Raw genomic sequence first — 23,669 nt, 5'->3', positions numbered from 1 at the left:
TTATGCCACTTAAGTTTTAAGTGACCGCAGCGTGACATCAATTACCTGTAAGTAAAGTGATTATTTTCTCCTTCCTCTGTTTGGTGGATGTAGGGCTGTTTATGGCTTACTCTACCAGCGATCTGCTTCGCCTACAAAAAGGTTGAAACAGAACAGAAAGAATTAAGCAATTATCATGTTTTAAATATACTCCACATTTTCACCATTTAAAACAGGAGGGGGAAATATATCCTATCTTTTTTACGACAGTTACTTTGCGAACTTCCTTCCCGTCAATCTTTACTGTCGGTTAACTTCCTCATTTTCCAAGTTAGATGTTCTTCAGAGCTTATCAAAGTTTTACATCGATCTAGCCTCATATGAGGTAGCACACCCATGTTATACATCAATAGTAGTGTGAGTGTGTAACAGTGTAAATAACTGGCATGAAGCCTTTGAAGTGATAACAAAAGGTATGGTCACCCGATAGAGATCATTTCAAAATGGTCGAAAAAGTTTTCCAGGACTTTGTAGATTTAAAACATGAAATTTAATAAGCTGATTTGAAAAATATGTGAAGCAAATTGCGCACAGTTGTAAAAAAAAACACTAGAGCTGTTAACTTCTTTTTCTAAATAGCAAATACATTATTGGGCCTTGCACCATTATTGGGCCTTGCACCATTAATCAACCATGTTTCGTGACATTTCTCTGCGATAAAGCTAAGGAAGGTGAAAAGAATCAAGAGATGTATGCTACATCAGGTGCAAACTTGATCAAGAAACACTGAAAAATGTGAAATATTAAAATTGGTCATTCAGCAAAAAAATGTTTTCTTTCATGATACTTCATGAGATTTCTCTGATTTTAAACTAAAGAAGGTTAAGAAATGTATGTTACATCAGATGCAAACTTGATCAAGAAACACTGAAAAATGTGAATATTAAAATTGATCATCTAGAACACGTTTTCATTTCGTTCTACAGTAGTGTATGTAGATATTAACGTTTGAAAAAGCGTTTACTGGAAGACTCGTTTAGTGAAGCAGATAAATATCTTCACATTTCCGCAATTCTTAAATCCCCATCAAAGAAGAAATACAACTTTGATCACCAAAGCTCCAAATCCAGAAAGACCTTTTCATCCAAGTTCCTTTCATCATTTTCATTATTTTGGCCAGGGCAAAGGACAGATACGACCGGACTCATACGAAATGGATAATTCCAAGAATGTTCACCCAGGAAGGGAGGGGGGGGACAGGGGTTTGGATATACTTACATCCATTTTCTAAGCCCCTTAATAAATAACAGTTTGCACATTATATTCCATGACTGGTGACAACCTTTACCCTTGTTTTGAAAAAAAACATATCTGTGTTTATTTTTTAAAAGAGTTTCTGACCATAATAATGACCCTCAAAAGAAAATAATAGCTTGTGTATCTGTTTTAACGGAAGGAAAAGTTTCTCCTTATTTTGCTCTGTAATACACCCCCGACTCATTTAATGTTTCCTTCCTGCTTGAAAATACATTCAAAGCGTATACACATTGACGTGAGATAATAATAATAATAATATTCAAGTTTGCAGAGTTTCGCTTTCTCTTAATAAACAGCGTGAAAGTTCAAATTGACATGGCACTGTTGACAATTTTTATATTTAAATTTGTGCCACTAGCTTATAGTACATAACTGTTACAATTATCAATCTGAATACATGTACTGTACATGTTGTAACCTTGAGCTAAAAATTGTATCATTTGCGGAAAATTCATTCTTTAACGTCTAAGAAGGCAAATGGTCTGAACTTTGTCTTTGGATATGTGACACAACTTGAAAAAAGTTTTAAATTTTAATATGCAATATTTTCAGCATTTCTGTGGAGCTTTGTTGACCAAGTATTTCAAGTACGACTGACCGATCATCAATAAAAGCCTTGAAGATTGCCACTGCATCAATGACATCCAATTTAACAGGCTAAAATCACTACAAGTTTGCAAATGACATAAAAAAAAGGAAAACATTAAAGGAATAACAAAAACAATTTATATTATTCAGTACCTTCAAAACTATCTAATATTAATCAATTTTTAAGTTAACCGCTTCCTGTTGGACTGAATACGCTGTCTTTGAAAATTGGCTCCCAAGGCCTCACCATAGTACACAGTAAGCCGCCATTGATTACGTAATAGGCTTAAAATTTCATAATTTTATATTTTCACATCTTAGCAAAGTTGGAGAAAACGAACTGGTATTGAATATTTACCAACGTCAATCAAAGATGATAGTAAGTGAACATTTCTGCACTGGGTTTTGTCAGTGAACTTGTAATCCTTACAGACTATTGTTATCACGCTGAGGAATAGTCGCGGCCGTGTGACCACAAATGCTCTAGGTAAACACTCCACTCTTTTGTTCCTTTTAGGCTAGTAAACTTTACCTCAGACGTTTTCGGACACTTTGAGCTTTGGATACTGGGTTTGAGGTGTTTTTTTTAACCAGACGCTCAGACGTAACCAGACAGATCCAGACGGAACACCACAGAAGTCACAGTCTGTTATACTTCTTATGTATCCAATCAAAGAAGTTCCAAACGTTTTCGTTTCCACTGAAAAGAGTTTTTGATGCTTATTATCTGTATCGTCATTGCCGCCCTTTCACATAATTCAGTTGCCATGACAACAGTGATGTGGTACAAGGGGCAGGCTATCGATATAATGCCCACTCACTTGTTGGAGTGTTATCCAAATTTTTATTTATAAGATGACGAGAGGTTTTAAACAAGTAGGCCACAAGGACCTTTTACTCTTTAATTTGTTTGATAGTAGTTATGAAAATATCACAGACCTGGTTGGGTGAACTTGTTATCTCAAAATTTAATCAAGTTAAGTGTTCATGGACAATCTGTTTGATCAGTGTGTGATTTCAGTTGTATTTTACTCTTTCAATAAACTGTCTCCCTCCAGTCTGCTGTTATTTTTTGGTGACTCAGTGACTTTAAGATTTGTTAGCAAGACCTAGTACTCTAATACCAAGCTGTTTAATGTGCAGTCCACAATGTAACAATGCAAGCCTGAAGTATTACTATTAACATGTGTCTTGTTCATAATATTTACTTAGCTTTATCAATCAAATCTTTTGAGCTTGCATTTTTCTTTCATTTTGTCAATAACTTTCGTCATCTTCACCAGTTTGGGTATAATTTATGTAAATAATGCTGTCTTTCCTATCAAAGCACAATGATCCTTTCGACTCAGTTTCAATATTAATCTTGGTGTCTTTCCCCCCCCACCACCCCCCATGTCAACCCCCACTCCAACATCACAAATCTGTCAAATTATAATCTGATCTTTGTCCTTGAATTTGGTTTCAAAACCACAAATTGCATTTACATCACAGACAATGCCATGGTAACAGTTCTGGCATGCTACATGTTACTATCTCCACTGTGCTCCATACTGTAGTTACCAAAATAATGCTGACCGCTAGGTTGACTCTTACGCCAACCTTCCCTAGGTGAGAATAAACCCTCGGAGATAATTCTGTGCCACAATAGCTGATAAAGATGCTGCTTATGACCACCCTTTAAAAATTAGAACTTATATCTGCTACAACCCCCCCTCCCCCACACCTTCCTCTCCCTCTCTATCTCTCCTTCTTCCATCCCTGCAATGTAATAGGCTATTCACACTGCCCCCTTCCTCAAAACACCAGACTAAAGTCCTGTTTGAAGGCACCATAATGTGACGCTGTAATTATTGATATACCACTAGCGTCTACCAACAAGTAAAAAATTCAATCAGAGGGCACAGGTACCAGCTGGTACATGTTTTGTGTCACTATCTCTTCAATTGTGCTTTTGTTAGCTCCACAGTTGAAACATTTGAGACCTTTTTTTCTCTCTAAAGTTTGGTAAAGCATCACAAAAGGTTTAACACTCTGTGCACACAGCAATTTACATTTGACAATGACAGAAATGACAATGACTGTCATTGATATTTTCAACCTTGACCTCTCAAGGATTACGGTATATACGTGCTGTAATTTACAGTGGGTTATAAGCTATATTGAGCTAGGTCATACTATGCACACACACACACAAACACAAAGCTGAAAGCCCATCAATCTACCTACAAAAATAATGTGATACTGTACAGGAAACTAACAATTCATGACACTCAATTAACACACTACTTAAGCCATTTCATCTTAACACCACTAGGGTGTGTTTCCCATAACACTATATTGCTCTGCTCTAGTGTATATGCCTAAAGTTATCTAGATACTCTAACAAATTATTTGCTCAAAGTATAATTAGATTATGTTTCAATTACAGCCAGTCATTACAAGCACTAAGAGAAGAGAACGTGTTCATAAACAAATTTGGTCGTTGACCTACGATGCATCCTCTCTCGACAGCAATACATGCTAGATAAAATGTTCTCACAGCCAATATCCTGGATTGTTAACGGAGATTACAACTTTACGTCAGAGACGACCTGCAAGAGCTTAGATCCTGAACCTTCCATGCAGCTCAACCCAGATCTGTGGTTGACAACAAAATGTACTAATTCTTTACAAGACCTGGTTTTAATTCCCAGGACAAAATAGTTGATTGATAGGTTTTCCACTCTCCCAATCCGATTAGCAGAGCCAAAATAATTTCATGAGCCTACTTAGAGGTTTATTATTATTATTATTATCGAGAACACAAACTATTTTGCCATATGGAAAGCTTATGACTCACATAATAGAACCTATTGCATTAAAAAAGCCTCTCTTTGATGACAGAACTTATTGACACATTATTTAGGATAAGATTTCTGCTTTCCAAGACATCAGATTGAATCCTTTTCATTCAAAGTTTGTTATTATCAGCAGTGTAAAATTTATACATTTTCTTGATTTTTTTTTTTCCTTTCTTAAGATATCTTTAAAGAAATTGTCAATGTTGCCAAGAAAAAAAGAAGAAAAGTTAAATAACCAATGGAAAGATGACTTGGAAATTTATAACAAAATTATGTGATAACGAAAGTTTGGGATTAAACAGGATTCAAACCAGTTACCTCAGGAGAACAAACCAGAGTTAGTTGGCATCTGATTTGTAATTCTGTGGTAAATGATTTAAATACTGTTTAGCATAAAAAAAAAATTAAATTTAAAAAAGAAAAGTATTTTTCTGACCTTTCCTACTGCTACTGTAGAAATGTTTCAGTTATGGGAAAGGTTTTAGCTATATCTTTTAATTTTAATATTAGGGAGTATTTATATCCCAATATTACTTTGATATGATGGTCATTCTTCAAGCGTTTGTAAGGAAGCCGCACAGAATGATGACATCACTTCTGCAACTAAGAAATTAAAAGTTTTTGCTTGTGAAAAAATTGAGGAAATCGTTTAATGACCGAGCTTTTTTCCCAGATTATTGCCAGATATTTCATCAATGGGGGTAACCAAAATTCGATGATATTGAAGCCTTGCTTTCTAAACAAATATTTTATTAGAAATTGAATGAATACAAAAATGCTGCATTAAAATAAGATTAGAAAAATGATCTTGCTTGATACTGTAAATATTGTGTAAGCCATTAAGTATGATTCTTGAAGTTGAATGAAACCCCAAAAGTTGCTTAAAGGAGCTTAGCATATGATCTAATACTTGATACTGTGATAGAACATGTGAGCTTCCCTAGTGCAAATTTTTAAGCTGAATTCAACCATAATCATAATAATGTTATAAATAATATTTATCTAGCACCTGATACAAAAATTTGTAAGCGCAAAGGAAAATGGAAACAAAGCAAACAAACACCGAGAAGAAAAAAGAACTGATTTAAGCTTGTCATCTGAAAATTTCAAGTGTGGTGGAATCACGAGCCTAATACAAAAAGTTTCTTACACAGGCTCTTTTGTGGATATGCAGTTTGCTAACAGTTTTATTTTAAGCGTTTAACAAAGGAAAATAATCATGAATGCTGCTTTAAGAAAAAAAACTTGCACTTTTTTCTGGTACTATTTTTGCTGATACTATGAACACTATCATTCGATACTACTTATTGGGCTGGACACAAAGAGTCAAAGTATTTCTTCTTCCAGTAAATACCAAACACGGATTCTAGGACACCATTCCGATCGAATTAAGTAGATAATACATCCACTAAAAATGAACAATGTAGACACTTTGGGTGGTAGAATGAGAAGGAAAGGGCATTGTCATAGAGGGTGCAGCGTCAAAAGGTTACCAGTTCCTTATTCTAGACATGGTAGAATGAGAGTGCTAAGGTTGTGGGGAGACAGGTAAGCGAGGAGCGAAATAAATCTGAAATGAGATTGTTTGACACTGTCAATGTTGTGTAAGCGATACTTGAAGTGGAATAAAAACAAGAAATGCTGCTCTTAATGCTTTTCAGAATGTGCACATGAAAGGAGACAAAAGTTGGCAGATGTTCATTTCAAGGGATGAAGCCTCCCTTAATTTATAACTGTACTTACTAATCTGTCAGTTTTCTGCAAAAATGAAACAAAACAGAGATAATGACATCGTACGACGAGACGAACATCTGCTTAAATAGTGACACTGACGTTAGGGATGAACAATTTTTTTAATCTGTGTTATTTTACTCAACCACCGAGGTGGCAAATGAGATGCAACGTGTCTTCATCATCGGCTCCAACTGTCTGAATTAATGCTAGCTAAGACTTCCTTGTTCAAGGTGCATCAATGTGTTAACAAAGATTAAAGTAGCTGCCTAGAAGTTACCGAGATGGCCCTAGAAACCAGATCTAGACACAGAACGCAGCACACAAGTTTTACGTACATCATCACCTTGAAGAGAGAGCGTACGGCTAGCAAGCTTAGTCTGTAGAGAGTAAGTAATTAATGTCCGTAGATGGACCGACTTTCTTACCCAGACTCGGCTCTGGCCGACGCCGACGCCTCGAACTCTATCGGGAGAGATTAACGGTAGTTTCTCGGATAATTCTTCTGGGTTCACCCTCTGGTCTTCCTTCGCTTCGATGTATTTCTGGACTTGTGTTTGGTATTCTTCCTGTTCCTTGTTCAGCTCGTTGACCAATCGAACAAACTGTCTCTTACTGCGGATGCTGGCGTAAGCAACTTTGAAGGCTTTGCTGACAATGGCATTGATTTCTTCTACCTGTGGAGAGGAACGACGGACACCACATCAGAAATTTAAAAAAAAGAATATCATTAAAAAATATGAGGGGAAGAAATTGTCAAAACAGAGTGCATATCTGCTGTGAAAAGCCTGTGTACATAAATATATATACAAAAGTCAGAGGGCCTGATATTCCCTATCTAGCACAGGAGCTTCTTGAAATATGCAAAGTGATTGCACCTACATTCACCTATGTTCTACATGATAGCGTGACGTAACTGTTTTTGTCTTTGTTCTTGGTTAAAATCAAAATTATTTAAGCTTAAATTGTAAAGTCTGACAAAATTGATCACCTTTCTGCCAGTTTTACTTAAAACTAAGAACAAGAATTTGCATACTAGTGCCAGATGTCAATTGGTTATGGAGGCTTGATGAAATGTCTTCCCCAAATAACCAAATAGTTGCAGCTGTACTCACTGTGGTATACATGACCAGTACAAACAAACAAAACTTTGAGGAAAAAAATTCCCTTTTTGTTTCTGACCTTGTTACAACAGAATATTTGAAACTTTTGTGAATGACAATTTAATCATAGTTAACCAAAACAACCAGCATCATTTTCACAATTCTTTGTAAACAAACAAAACTGCTGGCATGTCCATGCATTTAAAGTGCTACTGGCTATATGGTAGTCCACCTCCCCTCCCCCCCCCACATCCTCACCATAATATGACTTTACTACAGGATAACACATTCACAGCCATACAGATCCTATAGTGCAAATACATAGCTTTCCTCAGATATACACTTCCCTTCCTTCCCCTCTCCCCTCTTCACCACATGTCATGCTTCACAATGTCAATTTACAACCTTGAAGATATCATAGTGTACGTGTGTATCATATCACCCCTTCCTCTCCCCTACTAAGCCCTCTCCTATCCCCTCCCCTCCCCTGCCACTCCCTCTACCAATCCCTACATCCATCCCTTTTGTATATATGCGTTATTGCCCTAGCATAGAGAAACAAAGTGTGCTTTTGTCTCCTCAAAACGAATTCTCATCCTAGGTCAAAGGTCGCTTGGAAAACGAGTCAATATTTGTATGTATCAACTGAGCCTCCACCCCCTGGTGAATTGTTTTGTGCTCTCATGGGAAAGTTCAACAAGACAGCAGCCCTGCATAGTTCATCCCAGCCGTATGTGGTCTCAATGCATGACAGGGATATCATCTCTAGTTTCAATGCCAAGCTGTGATTCAGAAGATAAATTAACTTCTGCGTCCCATGGCTCGCCAATGGCACACATATAAAACCCCTGCAAGTTGTTGTTATTCACGGTCGATTCCTACCGTGCTTTCTGAATGCCGAAATAAAGAGATATCCTTGTGTCCCGAAAAATACATCCTCAGAGGTATGTCGACATTGTGCAACAATGATCAACGTGTAGGGAAGTATGACTTAACAACTGCTGAGGGTCACTCGCTGGTGTATAGCCCCAAAAATAACAAATCAATAGAGATTGTTTGTATCCCCAAAACATTTATTACACGAAATAGAAACCCGGTTAAAGAACTATGGTCTCGTCTTTCTGAATTAAGATGATTTTCAATGTCGCAATAACAAGTTTACCGACATGGGTGACCATTATCTGACAGTCTAGCATATCTTAGGGAACAAAGTTGATGACCTTCAAAGGTCATTTACAATGTGCAATGAATTATTAACCATCAGGAAACAGACAATGAAAATCTGACATAATTCGGCGATATAATTAACTGCACAATTTGGTAAACTATCAACTGCAACTTTGCACAAAGAAAATTGTTTTGGAATCTCATTGTAATGTTAGAACGATCCAATGAATATATGGAACATAAAGCAGAGAATGAATACACTCTGTTTTACACGGTTGAGTAAATGTCATGCATGATTTATTTTTGATATATATCGACAGTCAGCTGTTGGTCTCTGACATTACATCACCCGCACTCACTATCAGCCGACCCCCCCCCCCCCCCCCGCAGTGAATATTAAAGAAATCTGATCATATTTTACTGTTGATAAGGCAACAATTAAGTTAATTATACAGGCAATGTACAGATGGAATATTTCAGGGTTGATGGCAGTTTACAGTCAGTGTGACATGTACCATTGCTATACATATATACTGTACATCATCATCATCATCAGTAGGATATGAACTATATAAATACACTGTCAGCTCCGTCTCAGGTATGTATCTCTCTGTGTGTTTGGGTTTGCGAATGTGTGTGTTCGTGTGTGTGAGAATAAATACTTAACAGAAGAAACGTGGTACATATCAACTATGAAAAGATAAAGCCGTTGACTTGAAATGCATATTAAAAATGACACATGTACAAAATGCCAATATTCCCAAAGGACAACGGGAGCTCCCTTTATGGGTAAACTTCGGTAACCAATGGAGACACCAGCAATTAATGACAGTTTTAAGATATTCTTCAGTTAGTGGATGAAATGCAGTGTGTTTCTCTTACCACTGTTCTACGTAATACAGCAGTCCGGTATTTTTACATATTTATTTATAGAATGACCTAGCCGAAATGTTAAACAAAGTTCTGTCAAGTATTATTACCTATCCCCAAACGGTCACACCAGTGCTGAAATCTTCCAGTATAGTACTTGGGGGGTGGGGATAAATAAATATATTATGTAGACAATCTATGACATCAGAAATAGAAATGTCAGGGAAGGTCATGGATCTTTTGATTAGAACTTGAAACAGAGTACGGGCAGCCTTCAAAAAATGCTAAAATGTACAGTAATACTAAATTTTGGAAGGCATAGGTTGATTTGAGTACATATGTAGTATGGAGACAGGTAAGAGAGGTGTGAAGTAAATACAGACAGCCATCATGAAAAAAAAAACTACTAGATGGTCACACATGACATGTCGGCAATAACCTGACCATCCAGTCTGCTAGATCCCGGCAGCTTACACAAGACAAGAGGTACTGTAGTGTGCGTGCATCAACTAGCTAGCTCGGGCTGACATAATTACAGGCAGGCTCATTAGCATGCAGATTGCCAGGATGTATTTTAATTGTACGAAAGATTGATTGATAACCCAAAATTTAGTGGAAAATATTAAATGCAGAATGGATGAACTGGAGTGACTTCTTCTTCACTAATATCTTACTATAGCCACAAAATACTTTATCCTATTGCAATGTGAATAAAGCCATTTTGATACACTTGAACTTTTATCCAAGATGGATTTATAAAGATGTGTAAAATTACTTACAACTACCTCAATCATATGAAGTGGCCCGGGATGCAGTGTGCCAGCATATTTTAATGTTCTGAGTACTATATCAGGGCAAAATAACAATGACCAATTCAAAATGTATACTGTAGGAGAGATGTGTAGGTTTGGTGAATAGAACACCAATATGTACACTGTAGGAGAGATGTGTAGGTTTGGTGAATAGAACACTAAATGTACACTGTAGGAGAGATGTGTACAGTATGTTTGGTGAACAGAACACCAATATGTACACTGTAGGAGAGATGTGTAGGTTTGGTGAATATAACACCAGTATGTACACTGTAGGAGAGATGTGTAGGTTGGTGAGTAGAACACCAACTGTTGGTTGTCCAAACATGAAATTTGGTAGTCTCGATCGACCGGACTACCATTAAACATTTGCCCTGCATATATCCTGTCAATACTGTAGTCACCATACTGTAAAGATGAGGAGTGCAGTAGTCAGGAAATAATAAAGCTTTCAAATTTCAGGTATCATTTTCAAAGGCTCTGATATTTGTTCTCTCATTGAATACTATATAGTTCCTGTGTAGAAAACTGCTATACATCTTAACACTTGTATAGCAGCAAATTGAATATTTAGCATAGCGTTTTGAGATGAGATACCGGATAAATTAGTCCCTGTTAGTTCTTTCAGCTCTAGAGTCAGAAAATTATGTCAACTTTTGTGCTTTTGACCCATAATTTTACAAATGTTTACCTCATACTTCTCTGACGTGATGAAAACGTGGCAATACTGAATGCCGACTGGTCCCTTTGGGTTCCTGGCAAGAAATGCAAACTGTTTGAAATCGGGATCACAAGTGGCGTAGGAGATCCGCTTGAGGGCATGGGCCATCAACACGACCTGTCAAAGGAGAAAAAAATATGAAAACAACTTGAAGAAAAAAACTGATTATGATAAAAAAAAATATCTGATACGTTTCTAGTAAAAGCCATTACAGGCCTTAGTGTCGATAAAGTTACAAAGAAGGGACTGCATTTCAGGGCTAGAAGAAATGCATCATGGTTGTTATGTTCTCAGAAAACATGCTGATCCCGATACGAATTGAAGATAGGAAAAAAAATTCCACATACAAAATGGACGTCAAGGCACTTTGGCTAGTAGAATGAGAAGGAAGGGCTTTGACCAGAGGGGCCGGTCATAGAGGGCGCACAATGATGTTAGGTTACCAGTTCGCTCTAGGTAGAATGATAGTGCTAAGGTTGTGGGGAGACAGGTAAGCGAGGAGCGAAGTAAATTCAACATTATAACATATCTCTGGAGGTAATCACTGCAGCCTGATGTTATTGACATAAATATGGACAATTAAGCAATTTTTTGTTTTCTTGGGGGGGGGGGGGGGAGGAAGGAGGATTGGGGGCTATTTGCAAATACAGATATAGTAAAGATGATCTATGGCTGATTTAATCCTTTGGTAGATTGGTAGATTTGGAAGGAAGATCGGTGGGCAGTGATATCTAGGGACTAGTGACTTCCCAGGACACATGGTCTTCCAAGAAGTGTCACAACCCCCACCAGACCCCCTCCACCTCTCAGAATTTCTTGCATCAACTATGGACCTGACGTTAAATAATTTACTTAATCAATACCCATCTGCATGTACATAAATTTATCCCGCACGGTCTGGGAAAATACCTACAACCACCTGAGGAGAATTTAAATGAACCTTACTCTACTATCCTTCAAATAATATGTAAAGAATTACACTTTACGAACAGAAGGGAAGGAATTCAACACAGAACTCTCTGTACAATTTCTCGGTATACCGTCACAAATATTTCCCCTTCCAGGTAAAAAAAGAGAACTATTAACTATATTGTTAGTTTACTTGGATCTGAAAAAGCTACGCAGCTCCCTAGTTGGATTCCATGGGGAAAAAACAGTAAATTGCAAAGTCATTGGAAATCAATGCCCTATTAAACAGAACCCCTCAGATTGCACAGGCCCTGCATACACTGGGTCTCTACCCTCCATGTGTGTGTATTCTAACAACACTTCACAGACACGTACTTCACGTCCACCCACCATATTGTCTGAAGTTTTGAGTCAAAGCTTTCAAGTGTGACTTTAGTCTCTGTAAATAAATCAATTACCTGGCAAGGTCATACCAAATCATGGCTGTTTATAGATATTAAATCTGGCTGCTCAGTTCAACAGTACATGTTAACGAGAACTGCATGCATGAAAATCCCTTCAATTGAAAGTTAATTAAACGTTAATTGACATCATTGTCCTCAAATTTAAGAAAGTTTTAAATTTCTCAAAGTTTTCAAAAGAACACAACACATGTGCAAAGACTTTTGTACGACAGGTATTTAATTGCCTTGGTATGGGAAAGTGTGGGAAGATGTTTAGAGGGTGCCAAATGAAAAAAGTGTGATGTCTCAGCTTTGGGTGACCTTTATTTGGTTCTTTCTAGCATATCTTGAGCCATGTACTGATAACCTATCTGCATAAATTCAGAATGAGACTCCCTGCTGGAAAATGTCTTTGTTGAATTTTTTTCATTGTACAATAAAATTTAAAATTTAATCAAATAAAAATTATTCTTTACACTAATAAACAGAGACTTTTCATGTTTTTATGCTATGTAGTATATTTATACCAGACTTTCAGACTTTTTTTTGCTTTACTCATTCAAAACAATTCTTATGCCATACACTTTCAGATACATGTATGTAGACAACACTGCACTGAGTGGTACGACTATCTGGTGACCAGATCTGTACTTCTAAGCCTAATTCTGACAGTTAATTTCATGACAATGATTCTAATACAGTAATTATTACTAAAGGTAATATATCATACATGGCTTCCTCATGCATTTTACATAATGTTTCTTTTACAAATAAAAAATCTTACTCGTATTATGGACTGAACTCAGTTCGCCAGTGAAGACCAAAAGGTCAATGCATCTCTGACTTGAAACATTTCAGTATATGGGCCTTTTGATAATTGATATACATCAGAGTTTTGTTAGATACCTTTTCTGAAATGTTTGATATTTCAAATTTAAAGCAGTCACTTTTATTTGCACCATTATTGCACCATGTTTACACCATACAAATGTATTTGAGAACACTGCTATTAGTGTAACTTTCACATTAGTGGCACCGTAGGAGAGAAGTCATATAGCAGAATAGAGATTTAAAACCTGTCAAAGATTATCTGTTCAGTTTTGATAAAAACAAAATAAATATTTTTTTTTATTAATTTTTTTATATATTTTTTTTAATAAGCCTACGTACATTGTAGTTCCTAGAGGATATGTTATGTAGGCCTACAGAAAGAAGATAAACAGGCTTATACAGTAGCACTTTATTGCTTTATAGTACATTGCATACAAGATTCAAGGCAGACTTATTTTCATTCTGTGATTAAGCTAGAGCTATTAACAGGTGACATTTTACTATTTTAACAATTCCATGCGTTCTTATTTTTAACAATTCAATCATCTACAGTACATGATGCATACTCATGCAATATGTGTGAGAGTATCACTGTACAATGGTTAAGTCCCTACATTTTTTTACATAAAAACACAATTAAACGAGAGATCGACCATGAACCCCCCTTTCATCAACCAAGCCTTCTAGTTTTGAAAGCTGTCATAATGCAATGAATACACCATGTACTACTTGTAGGCATGTAAGCATGGCCTTCACAATAAAAGACGCGTGATTTGAAGGAAAAACTTACCAAAGCATAACATCATGAACTACATGCACGGAGTTCTTTGAATATATATACGTTGCGCAGGATATTAAAAATTTGTTCAGTTTCCAGTTCAAACTATATATTCGACTTGAGATTACGTCCACACGACCAAGCACTGGCTGATTGACTTATGGAGCCTTCAAATTGTGCATGTGAAATATGTAGACGACTTAGTAAATTCCTTTTGCAAAGTTTTTTAAGTCCTTACGTCCGATACTTCCTCTTTGGTAACTTTGTATATACGCTGTGAGTACTGTGCAACTGACGTTAACTAATATCACCAAAAAACACAGCTAGATCGCAGTGTAAACATGCTTTTCAAGGTTTGGGACACAAAAGGTGCTGCAAAGCAAGCTGTACCTGAACTTTGTATGGCAAGCATGCTCGGAATAGGGACAATCAATTGGTCCTTTTCTTTGTCAGGTGTCAACAATATTTTTTTTCCCTTTATACGATAAACTGCTTAGTTTCCAAAACTGTCACTTAACTTTAATATTTTTTATTAGCTCTAGTTTATAGGTCACTGCAGACAGTATGTAGATCAACAACATGCAGTATCCTGATATTGATATTGGTATAATTTAAAGATTTTTCTCCATAAATTCTAATTCTTTCAATTTTACAATGAGCAGTTTGAAATCGAACAAGTACAGTAGACAGGCTACAGTGACTTGTAAAATCAACTTTGAATTAATACTCTGGTAGCCTCTAAAATTTTAATTAGAAAATTTATATATATTCCCTCTTTGATTCGTGGCTTGCTGTTCACTTAAATATTCAAATGAATTCCACATGATTTGATCGATTCAATCATTCTCATATGCATATGCATAAATTTATTTACATCCTTGTTGGTATTTAGGGGAAAAAACACAAAAAGACAACACATGGTAATGAACAATTGATATAATATTGTGTTACACTCAAATTCTCTGAAATTTTTTACAAATTTTCTACAAGTTAAATTTACTAATCCCCTTACATCTGTCTCTTTGTGTTCACCATGCTCATTAACCTGTCTGTATTCTGTGCGTGTTTTTGTCCCTTCTGTTACTGTTACTTGTCATTTCGCCTTTGAAGAAGATCCTGCTAGGATCGAAAAGTCAGGCCAACTTACTTTTACACTTTCTCCTATACAGGCTCTCTAGTGGATAAGCAGTTTGCACAGTTTTATTTTATTTTGAAGTTAAATTTACATAGTTATGTATGAACTTGATTTCTAATATTTTCCTATTCCAATGAAATTCCCACGAGAGCAATCAATGTACATGGTGACAAAGACAACATCCTCTGTTGAACTCATATTTCTCCATTTCCTGAGCTAAGAAACTTTAATGTCTATTGCAGGCAAGCTTTTACTGAGGTTACAACGACCTGCAGAGTTGATATGTTTTAAATGCCTGGCAGCTTCACAGCGAAGGTTTTTATATTGCTTTCTAGACCAGACTTGGGCTATAATAAGTCATAATTCAGTTTTATTAATTAGCTTGCCAATACTCATAGTTATTATTTAATAGTGTCCATGACCTTGATCATACTGTAATATGATGGTCTTTGCAGGGTGTCTCCATTTTCATGGCAGGGATGATGTGAAATCCAGTTCCGTGGTTGAAACCATAAGGATATTTACATATATTCATGAATATTCATATCACACTATATAAAGGTTAGAACCACAAAGATTCATTACTGTACTAATATCACACGGTCACAAAGGGTTTACCCACAGAGATATTCACAGATATGTATATATCTCATTCCTAATTCCTTCGATGGCTTGCTGAGGCGCCCATGAATATGTGACCTTTTTGAGTGAATTTGGTCATTGTTCATTCACATTACAACTTTGATTATATGCAACTTTCCAGTCCGTTCAGAAACCATGGCAGTCCACAATATATTTTTGGTTATCAGCCCAAGAACCCATACTGTACTGTACTGTACCAATAATTTGACCCTGATATGCAAACGGACAACTGCTCAAGTGGGATCGTTTTATATAAAACTTTTACACCACCATAACTTTTACAAAACTCCATGTGGTACATATGAATCCATAATATTTCTGCACAGAATTTATATTTTTAACAGAAATTTGCAGAAATTATGCAAAAACTGGTGAAATTTACAAAATTCCGCACAGCGGGTGTAAATTAATCTGCCTCTGAGGCAACCCTCTTCATAGCAGAAACCCACCAGGAGTTCTTGAAGGGATAAAGTAAAATCAATTTACAAGTTACTGCAGCATTTTGATTAGGTCAAAAAAAGGCATTGCAATATATATCCCCTTGTGCAGAAACACTTCTTCAAACAGGATGCCCTCTTGACCCTGCAGACCATAGCTGTGACCCAAACAAGCGGACATGTCTCTAGGATCGCAGAACTTGAGACAGGACTTGAGACCTACAGTTCTGTCCGGTCTTCTGACCGGACTCGGTCTTGAGCGGTCTCAATACATTTTTCAGTCTCAGATTAACATGATTTAAGTGGTCTCAGACAATGCGATGTCTCAAATGAGAGCCGATGTCTCGAATGCGAGCCGATGTCTCGAATGAGAGCCGACGTGTCTCAAATGAGAGCCGACGTCTCGAATGAAAAATACTTTGAAAATAAATTTCTTTAGTTTCCAATGCATTTTTTCCCCTTTATTATAAGCTAAAATGTAATTAATTAATGTGTTTTATAATTCTTCAACAAATAGAAAGAAAACAGGGACCTGTAGCAAAGGTGGTTGTAGAGTGTGGAAAGGGAAAATTGGAATAAGTCTGTGCATACTTCAGTTCCCTCTAAATAATTGTGTCTCGATATTTGAGAGAGTCCAAAGGCAGGTTAACTGTACTATATAGTTAGTGCATTGTCACCCTGTCTGGATATATAATACAAAGTATTATATACTGTATGTGTGTTTGTCTGTGTTTGTGTAGCTGTTAGGGATTTCAGTTCCAAGAATCTGAAACACAATTCCTTTTGTAGTGGCTCCTTCCAATGATCTTTTAACCCCCCTGGTTTCTATTTCACTCCCACTCCATCTTGGATTATAAACCCCTACCACCACATCTATGCATAGTGATCTACTTTAGCTTATAACACCCAGCTATATACTATTTTCTTTTACAGTCCAAAGCTTGTGTCCAAAGTTATTTTTACCTTGAGGGCAAAGTAGAAATGTAATTAATGCTGGTAACTATTTTACATTATGTATGAGATAGGAAAAAGTATTTCAAGCCGTGTTATACAAACTGTAAACACGGTATCAATCTGCTGATACAACAAAAAGGTCTTTGACTCTTGAGGGGCTGAGGGCTGTCTGCATGCTCTGGAAAAACTGAGACAGCTTCCTCCCATGAGATACAGAACTTGTTCTATTTATGCAGCTATGAATAACTGACAATGTAACCCTTTCAGAAAAGTGCATTTCAATCTTTGAGTATAAACTGACTTACAGTATCACGATTGAATTCGCTGTGCAAGGGGCCTCGAAACAGATCATCATACAAGATTGGGTATAGGGTGGAGGGGGAGATGAGGTGGGGTCTAGGATAGGGGGGGGGGTCAGACCAATGTTTAGTGGTATTGACATTATCACCTACTGTACTTGCATCATGGGCAACACTTTGTTGGTGTAGACAAAATATTATGGCAGAGAGGTTACACCTGATGGTTTATAATAACAGCCAGCAATTAAACATCTTCTACATTTGCTTGAATTTTGATTAAATGCATTATGGTTAGTAGTTTTACAAAACTTGCTAGTTATTTCACAAAGTACGATTCATTGATCAATCTTTTTTGATCAACCTTTTTACACCGAATGAGTTTACTCCAGCTAGAATATGATGAATACCGTTACATCCTCGACATTTTGTTACTCGCACACTTTGCATACAGAATTTTAAATCATATGTTCAAAGGACCTTAGTTGCAAATTTTCAATTTAATTCCACATTTAACTTCACCATTTGAATGGAACTTTGAGTTGTCAAGCTATTAAAGACCCTGTTACATGGAAATTTTCGAATTGATCAAACTCAACTTTAACAGAGCTCTGCTTAAAACAACACAATTTAAATACAGCATAACATATTAAGCCAGCTGTTGTTTTGCTTTCTTTTGAGGGAAAGTCGGGTTTACATTCCCAATTTACAAATCTATTTTTTGGAAATTCTCTTTAACCAGCTCTTTGAATCAATATTGAACACAAAAAAAAACATTTTTGATGCTATCTTTCAAAACTGATAAATTATATCATGCATTAATTTGACTTGTAGAGTACAATACCAATTGCAAGAACGATCACTGTATAAGTAATTACACTAAAATATTTATTATAAGCAATTATGATTAATTTATTAATTAATGGATGAACAATTTACAATTAGTGTCTGGGCGATGATCAGCTGAGAAATAAATGGAATCATGAAATTTCCGGAAAAATTCAGGCTTGGAAAAATTTCTGAACTAAAGTAAAATGCTACTGTGGATAATCAAAACATAAGTCATCACAAATGATGAACCCTGCTTCTGGTTTTAACGAAGACATTTCCTTTGTATTTTCTTTGCCAAGATACGGGAGAGATCAATTTCTTTGTTCGCCTAATTTCTTTGTCAACATATCTAGACCTATATCCTGTTGTTATCAATATATACTGTACTCTGCTTTACTTTGTTGGTCAAAATATCCATCCATGCGCCTATAATTAAATTTACAACAGGCCTGGTTCATCCTGTTGTTTAATATCTATTGTAACCTCTTTATACTTTGTCTCCTGTGTAAACATGCATTTCACTAGGATCTCTACCCATTTCTGATTTTCCATCCTGTTTTGCAAAATATGACTTCCTGTTGGTGCATGTAAACCTGTATGTCTACACTCTAATGGACCTTCCTGTCCTCCTATTCTACTGTCAAAAGGCGAAATGTCGAGTCTCGTTTTTACAACCTGGCTGTTCAAATGTAATTAGACGAACATCCACCCGTGTCGACGACAATATGCAACAACTTCCTAATTGTTGGCATGCGCGCCTTTGACATCCGACAGGTGCTATTAAATGTATAACAGCGAGGTCAACCCTATGGTGGAGATCTGAAATGTGCACACTACGAAAGAAAACCAGAAAGCTTGTCTCTTTGACAGTGTATTTATCAATGATAAGGCTTACATGTCTCCTCTCAACTTATGTACTTTAGTCCAATTAGCTTTCAAGTATTTTTAGGATTTTTAGAGGCAGATTCCCCCTTTGACCCACTTTAGTGTTACCCACTTTAGTGTCACCAACTACTATAGCTTTGAGGTTGCCACCCACTTTTATCTACCTTCAAAATGTAATATTCTGAAGATTTTCAATTCCATTTGCAACTGTATTATCATCGATTCGAACCTCTCGTTGATTTCACCTTTTTATAGTCCACATTTTACACTTTATTCAGATAATAAGGAGGGCTCAAAAGATACCATGCTTATAAAATGGGGCATGTGATGCACACAAATGAGAGTTTAGTAGAACTTTGTCAGTAAGCAGATACTGTAAGCATAGCATGATTTAAGGCTGATGTCTACTAATTCACAAACAATTCCATTTTGTTAAGTAGAATACAGAGGGCAGTATATATGTAAGGGACTTATGTTAATTTTATATATGTACATCTATGCCTTTGATATTGACATGTCTGAAGGTCACAACAGTTTACACAGCAGATCTACAGTACAGTAGTACTATCAACTCTATTTATTGATACAGGGTTGATGTTAAAGAAATTGGTGAAGATTGCGTTTTCCAAAATAAAGCCACATTCACAAGACATTTGTCTGAACAGTAAGCCTACTGGCCAAGGATATCATAACAGACTGTGTGAAGCTCAGGATTAACCAGATATTAAGAACACTCAAGATCTTCGGTCAAAGTTTGAAACTTAAAAGGTTGGAAAAAAGTTGGAGATGAAACTTTGATGATGTTACAAAACTTTTGAGGAGACAGGTAAGCGAGGAGCGAAGTGAATATGGGATTTTAGCATCTGAAATTGAGCAAATTAAATATATTAATACTCACCCCATCATCCTCTGGGCTGCAGACCTTGATCCCGGACATTGAGATGAAGAGCGACACTTCCCTTGACCTCTTTGGTGTCTGGAAAGGAGCCAAATTTTGAAGTATTAAAAACTTCAACTAATTAATTATAATTTTATAATAATATCATTATATTGCAGATTTATAAGGTGCAGACATCTCCACCAATTTACGGTGCTCAAGGCACATCACAATATTACCCTGGTCAATGATAACCTGTCAAACATAGAGACAATCCCTCCACATGGCAGCAGCTAAACAGCGCCCATCTGGCATTTTATCTCACAGGTCCCCATTTATACACCTGGGTAAAGAGAGGCAATGGAGATAAAGTGCCTTGCCCAAGGACACAACGCAATGATCTGGCCAGGGCTCGAACCTGTTATCCTTAGATCACAAGTCCACTGCCAGTGCCTTAACCACTTGACCACAACCGTTTTACAATTTAATTGTAAATTATCCGTGAGATAATTTGTAATTTAATAAACATAAAGAGAATTGGATACTATTGAGATATGAGTCACTAAAACTTTGTCAAATACCACAAAAAAAGAAAAAAGAATAGAAGCGGACCTCTTACCTGTCTACACTCAAAATATGCACTCTTATTAACAAAGTCCTTACTAAACAAATGGGTAACAGTTTAGAACATACTGCCTGTCCACAGAGCTAATACTTTATATACGACAGAGATCTTTGTGCAGAACGTCTCACATATAAAGAAACATTTTGCTCTATTTGGGAGATATCCTAGTGTAGATGTCATGTCAGAAGGCTGTCATTTGATTATTCTGTGTTGTCTATAGTGCTAAGTACTGCAATCTGTAAGCTTTTAGTTCCCTTTTGGTTTTTCTTGTCATATACTGTATAGTGTACAGTATATTCAAGGTAAACTGTTATAGGTGTGTCCATAGGTGTTATAGGTTTGCGAAACCAAAAGCCATAAGTAGGAGGTCATGTTAAGAGCTTCAACCTTTTTTTAGATTCAGCATCATAGCAAAATCTACCTACTGTACAAATTACAAAGTCAATCAACATGTTGCTAACGAAGAACATAAAACAATGAAGCACATGCGGCTTGAGGCAAGTCTTCAGCCTAGTGTGTGAAGAAACATTAAATATGCGATATCTCCAAAACTACTGTAAGCTAATAGCAGGCTTCTTTTTCTTATCTGTTTGGGAAAGGTTTTCATGTCGGTTATCTCTATCACACCCGCACTCGTTATGGCGATCGTGCCTTTTCTGTCGCTGCCCCTTCTCTTTGGAACCAACTCCCATTTCACGTTCGTGACTCTCCCTCCCTTTGTATTTTCAAGAGACAACTTAAAACATTTCTGTTTGATTCCTAGTTTCTTTTTTGCCTTGGTTTCCTTTGTCTCTTTCCTACTTTGTAAAGCCCTTTGAAACGCTGTATTAAGCGCTCTATAAATGTAATTTGTTATTAATTTATTATTATTATCATAAAGACGTAGTAGACTAACAATGATGGTTGGGTTTGTGTCTCCTTCGCTAACAACTACAGTACAATACCATGCAGTGTTCATTTCCATCTGCTGGACTCCTGTTGCAAGCAGGTGTTACCAAGTTATAAAATACTGTAAATACACTTTGACATACAGTAGGGTTTTTTTCCACCCTTTATTTGTCACCAGCCAGGCCTGCATCCAAACAGGACTTTGGTTGTCTTCAGGCAATGTAACTTGGAATGAACAGGTGTGATGTTACAGATGCACATAAAACTATTTTTAGATTTCTTCAAACTATGCGTCTATATATCTTCTCCTTCAAAGATGGTATGCATCGCATTACAAATCACAACACATTCATTGGTGTCCCCTTCATTCTTTCCTCACTGTGAAATTGAAACTAAAGACCCCTCCCCACATCCAACACACCCCTGCCCCCCCACACATTCTCTGGTAATATCTTGGAGATAATCAGAACCTATTGGAAGATAAACTACATCTTTTAAATTTAGGACCATTAAGTAATGCTGATCCTTTAAATGTAATCTGACATAATTCCCTTGTACACCTCCATGATCAGAGAATAAACTTCCATTGATGTCTGAGTGGTCTTATTCTTTCCAGCGAGAAAGCCATGAGTCACATGACACTTGGATAGCATACAACCCTAACTGATGACTTTGGAGAGAGGGTACTTCAGGCACAGCAAATTTCACTGGTACTGTTCTGGTGTTTTCGAAATATCCCAGTTCCCAAGGTCAGGGCATCTGTACAGTAGGAGCACTTTTCACACGAAACACAGTGCCGTGAAATTTTTCCTTAGCAACAGTAAATACCTGCATGTTTTAAATTTTCTGGGGACTACCGTTGGGAAGTAAACAGAGCTGTATGACTCAGCCAACAGCTAGTACTCGATCTACCTACCATACATACACTATAAACTATACTTCCATTGTAGCGACCATTAACATCACTGTGGGAAATGACATATCTCCTATATTCAGAAATCCTGCATATTACTATTGAGCAATATATGTCCACATTTTGCTATGCTTTTTTTTTGGGAGGAGGGTGGGGTAGGGGTTCCATTTTATTGTGTTTGTGTATTAAAGCTACACCTATTGCTTTAAAATTGTTTGGAACAAAAAAATGGAAAATGACATAAATATTGCATAATTTATGAAATGAGAACTTGAAAACAGAACTTTTATTCAAACAATTCATGACAACAATTCATGAGCTAAAGTGCGAGTTCCTAGCTCAGCTCTCACCAATTTTTGTAAATATAGGAGGACCAGAGTGTATATAAGTATACATGAGACAAGTAAGCAAAGGTAAATTCCTATGTAACCATGGATTGAAGTTACTGTTATACTTTCATAGTGTTGCTACATGCACTCACCCTATACATTACCAACCTGTTTATTGTTCACCCACTCCCTTGTAGTCAGTCCGTCTATATACGTGTATGTTAAATGTTACAAATGTACAATTTTCTTCTCTCGCAGACATTGGTCAAATCGCAATGTGTGACATCTTTGCATCATATTTAAAATCATGCATACATAATCAAAATAGGAAAAGAAAACAAAAGACAAGAAATTTAGTACCAGACTACCCGTCATCATCGAAATCTCTAAAACAAAAAAAAAACCCAGGTGATATTTTCAAATCTTTACTATACACTTACTACTGAGGAGTACTATTACAGAGGCAACAGGAAAGAAGGGATTTATATTGCAGGTCATGGTTTCTAAATCTGTAGATCCAATCTAGAATTGGAACTTGTGTTAGATGGCTGGGCAGGGTAATGCATGTTGTACGTACAGCCACAGTACAGGATATATGCTATCACACGTGTCAATTCATGAATTCATGCATGGTTGTGTGTATATACTGACATACATATGCGGTTACAGGTTGTGGTCATTGGTCTTATGCACTGCTGTATATGGCGCAGTGTGAACTCAGTGTTGTACCTCATGGAAAAAGAAAGAACAAAACTTATCAATGATTGA

At 36.6% G+C, this 23,669-nt stretch overlaps 1 protein-coding gene across 4 annotated transcripts in view; it reads right to left on the bottom strand.

Annotated features, from left to right (window-relative positions):
- The window catches only part of LOC139975637 (uncharacterized), a 51,427-nt gene that overhangs the window by 17,735 nt on the left and 10,023 nt on the right, over positions 1-23,669 (bottom strand). For 2 of the 4 annotated variants that reach the window (XM_071983706.1, XM_071983708.1), the window contains exons 3-7: positions 20,168-20,245; positions 11,099-11,245; positions 6,884-7,132; positions 6,468-6,482; positions 46-131 (exon numbers count right to left, since the gene is read on the bottom strand). In XM_071983706.1, coding sequence (XP_071839807.1) covers positions 46-131; positions 6,468-6,482; positions 6,884-7,132; positions 11,099-11,245; positions 20,168-20,245 — 575 coding nt within the window. Of the gene's footprint in view, positions 1-45; positions 132-6,467; positions 6,483-6,883; positions 7,133-11,098; positions 11,246-14,101; positions 14,363-20,167; positions 20,246-23,669 lie in introns of those variants that run through there. The other 2 variants (XM_071983709.1, XM_071983707.1) reach the window with 2 other exon arrangements.

Source organism: Apostichopus japonicus, chromosome 11 (assembly GCF_037975245.1).
Source record: "Apostichopus japonicus isolate 1M-3 chromosome 11, ASM3797524v1, whole genome shotgun sequence".
Classification (NCBI taxonomy): Eukaryota; Metazoa; Echinodermata; class Holothuroidea; order Aspidochirotida; family Stichopodidae; genus Apostichopus; species Apostichopus japonicus.
The sequence above is the reverse complement of the archived record's forward strand: the minus strand, read 5'-3'. Positions and strand labels throughout refer to the sequence as shown.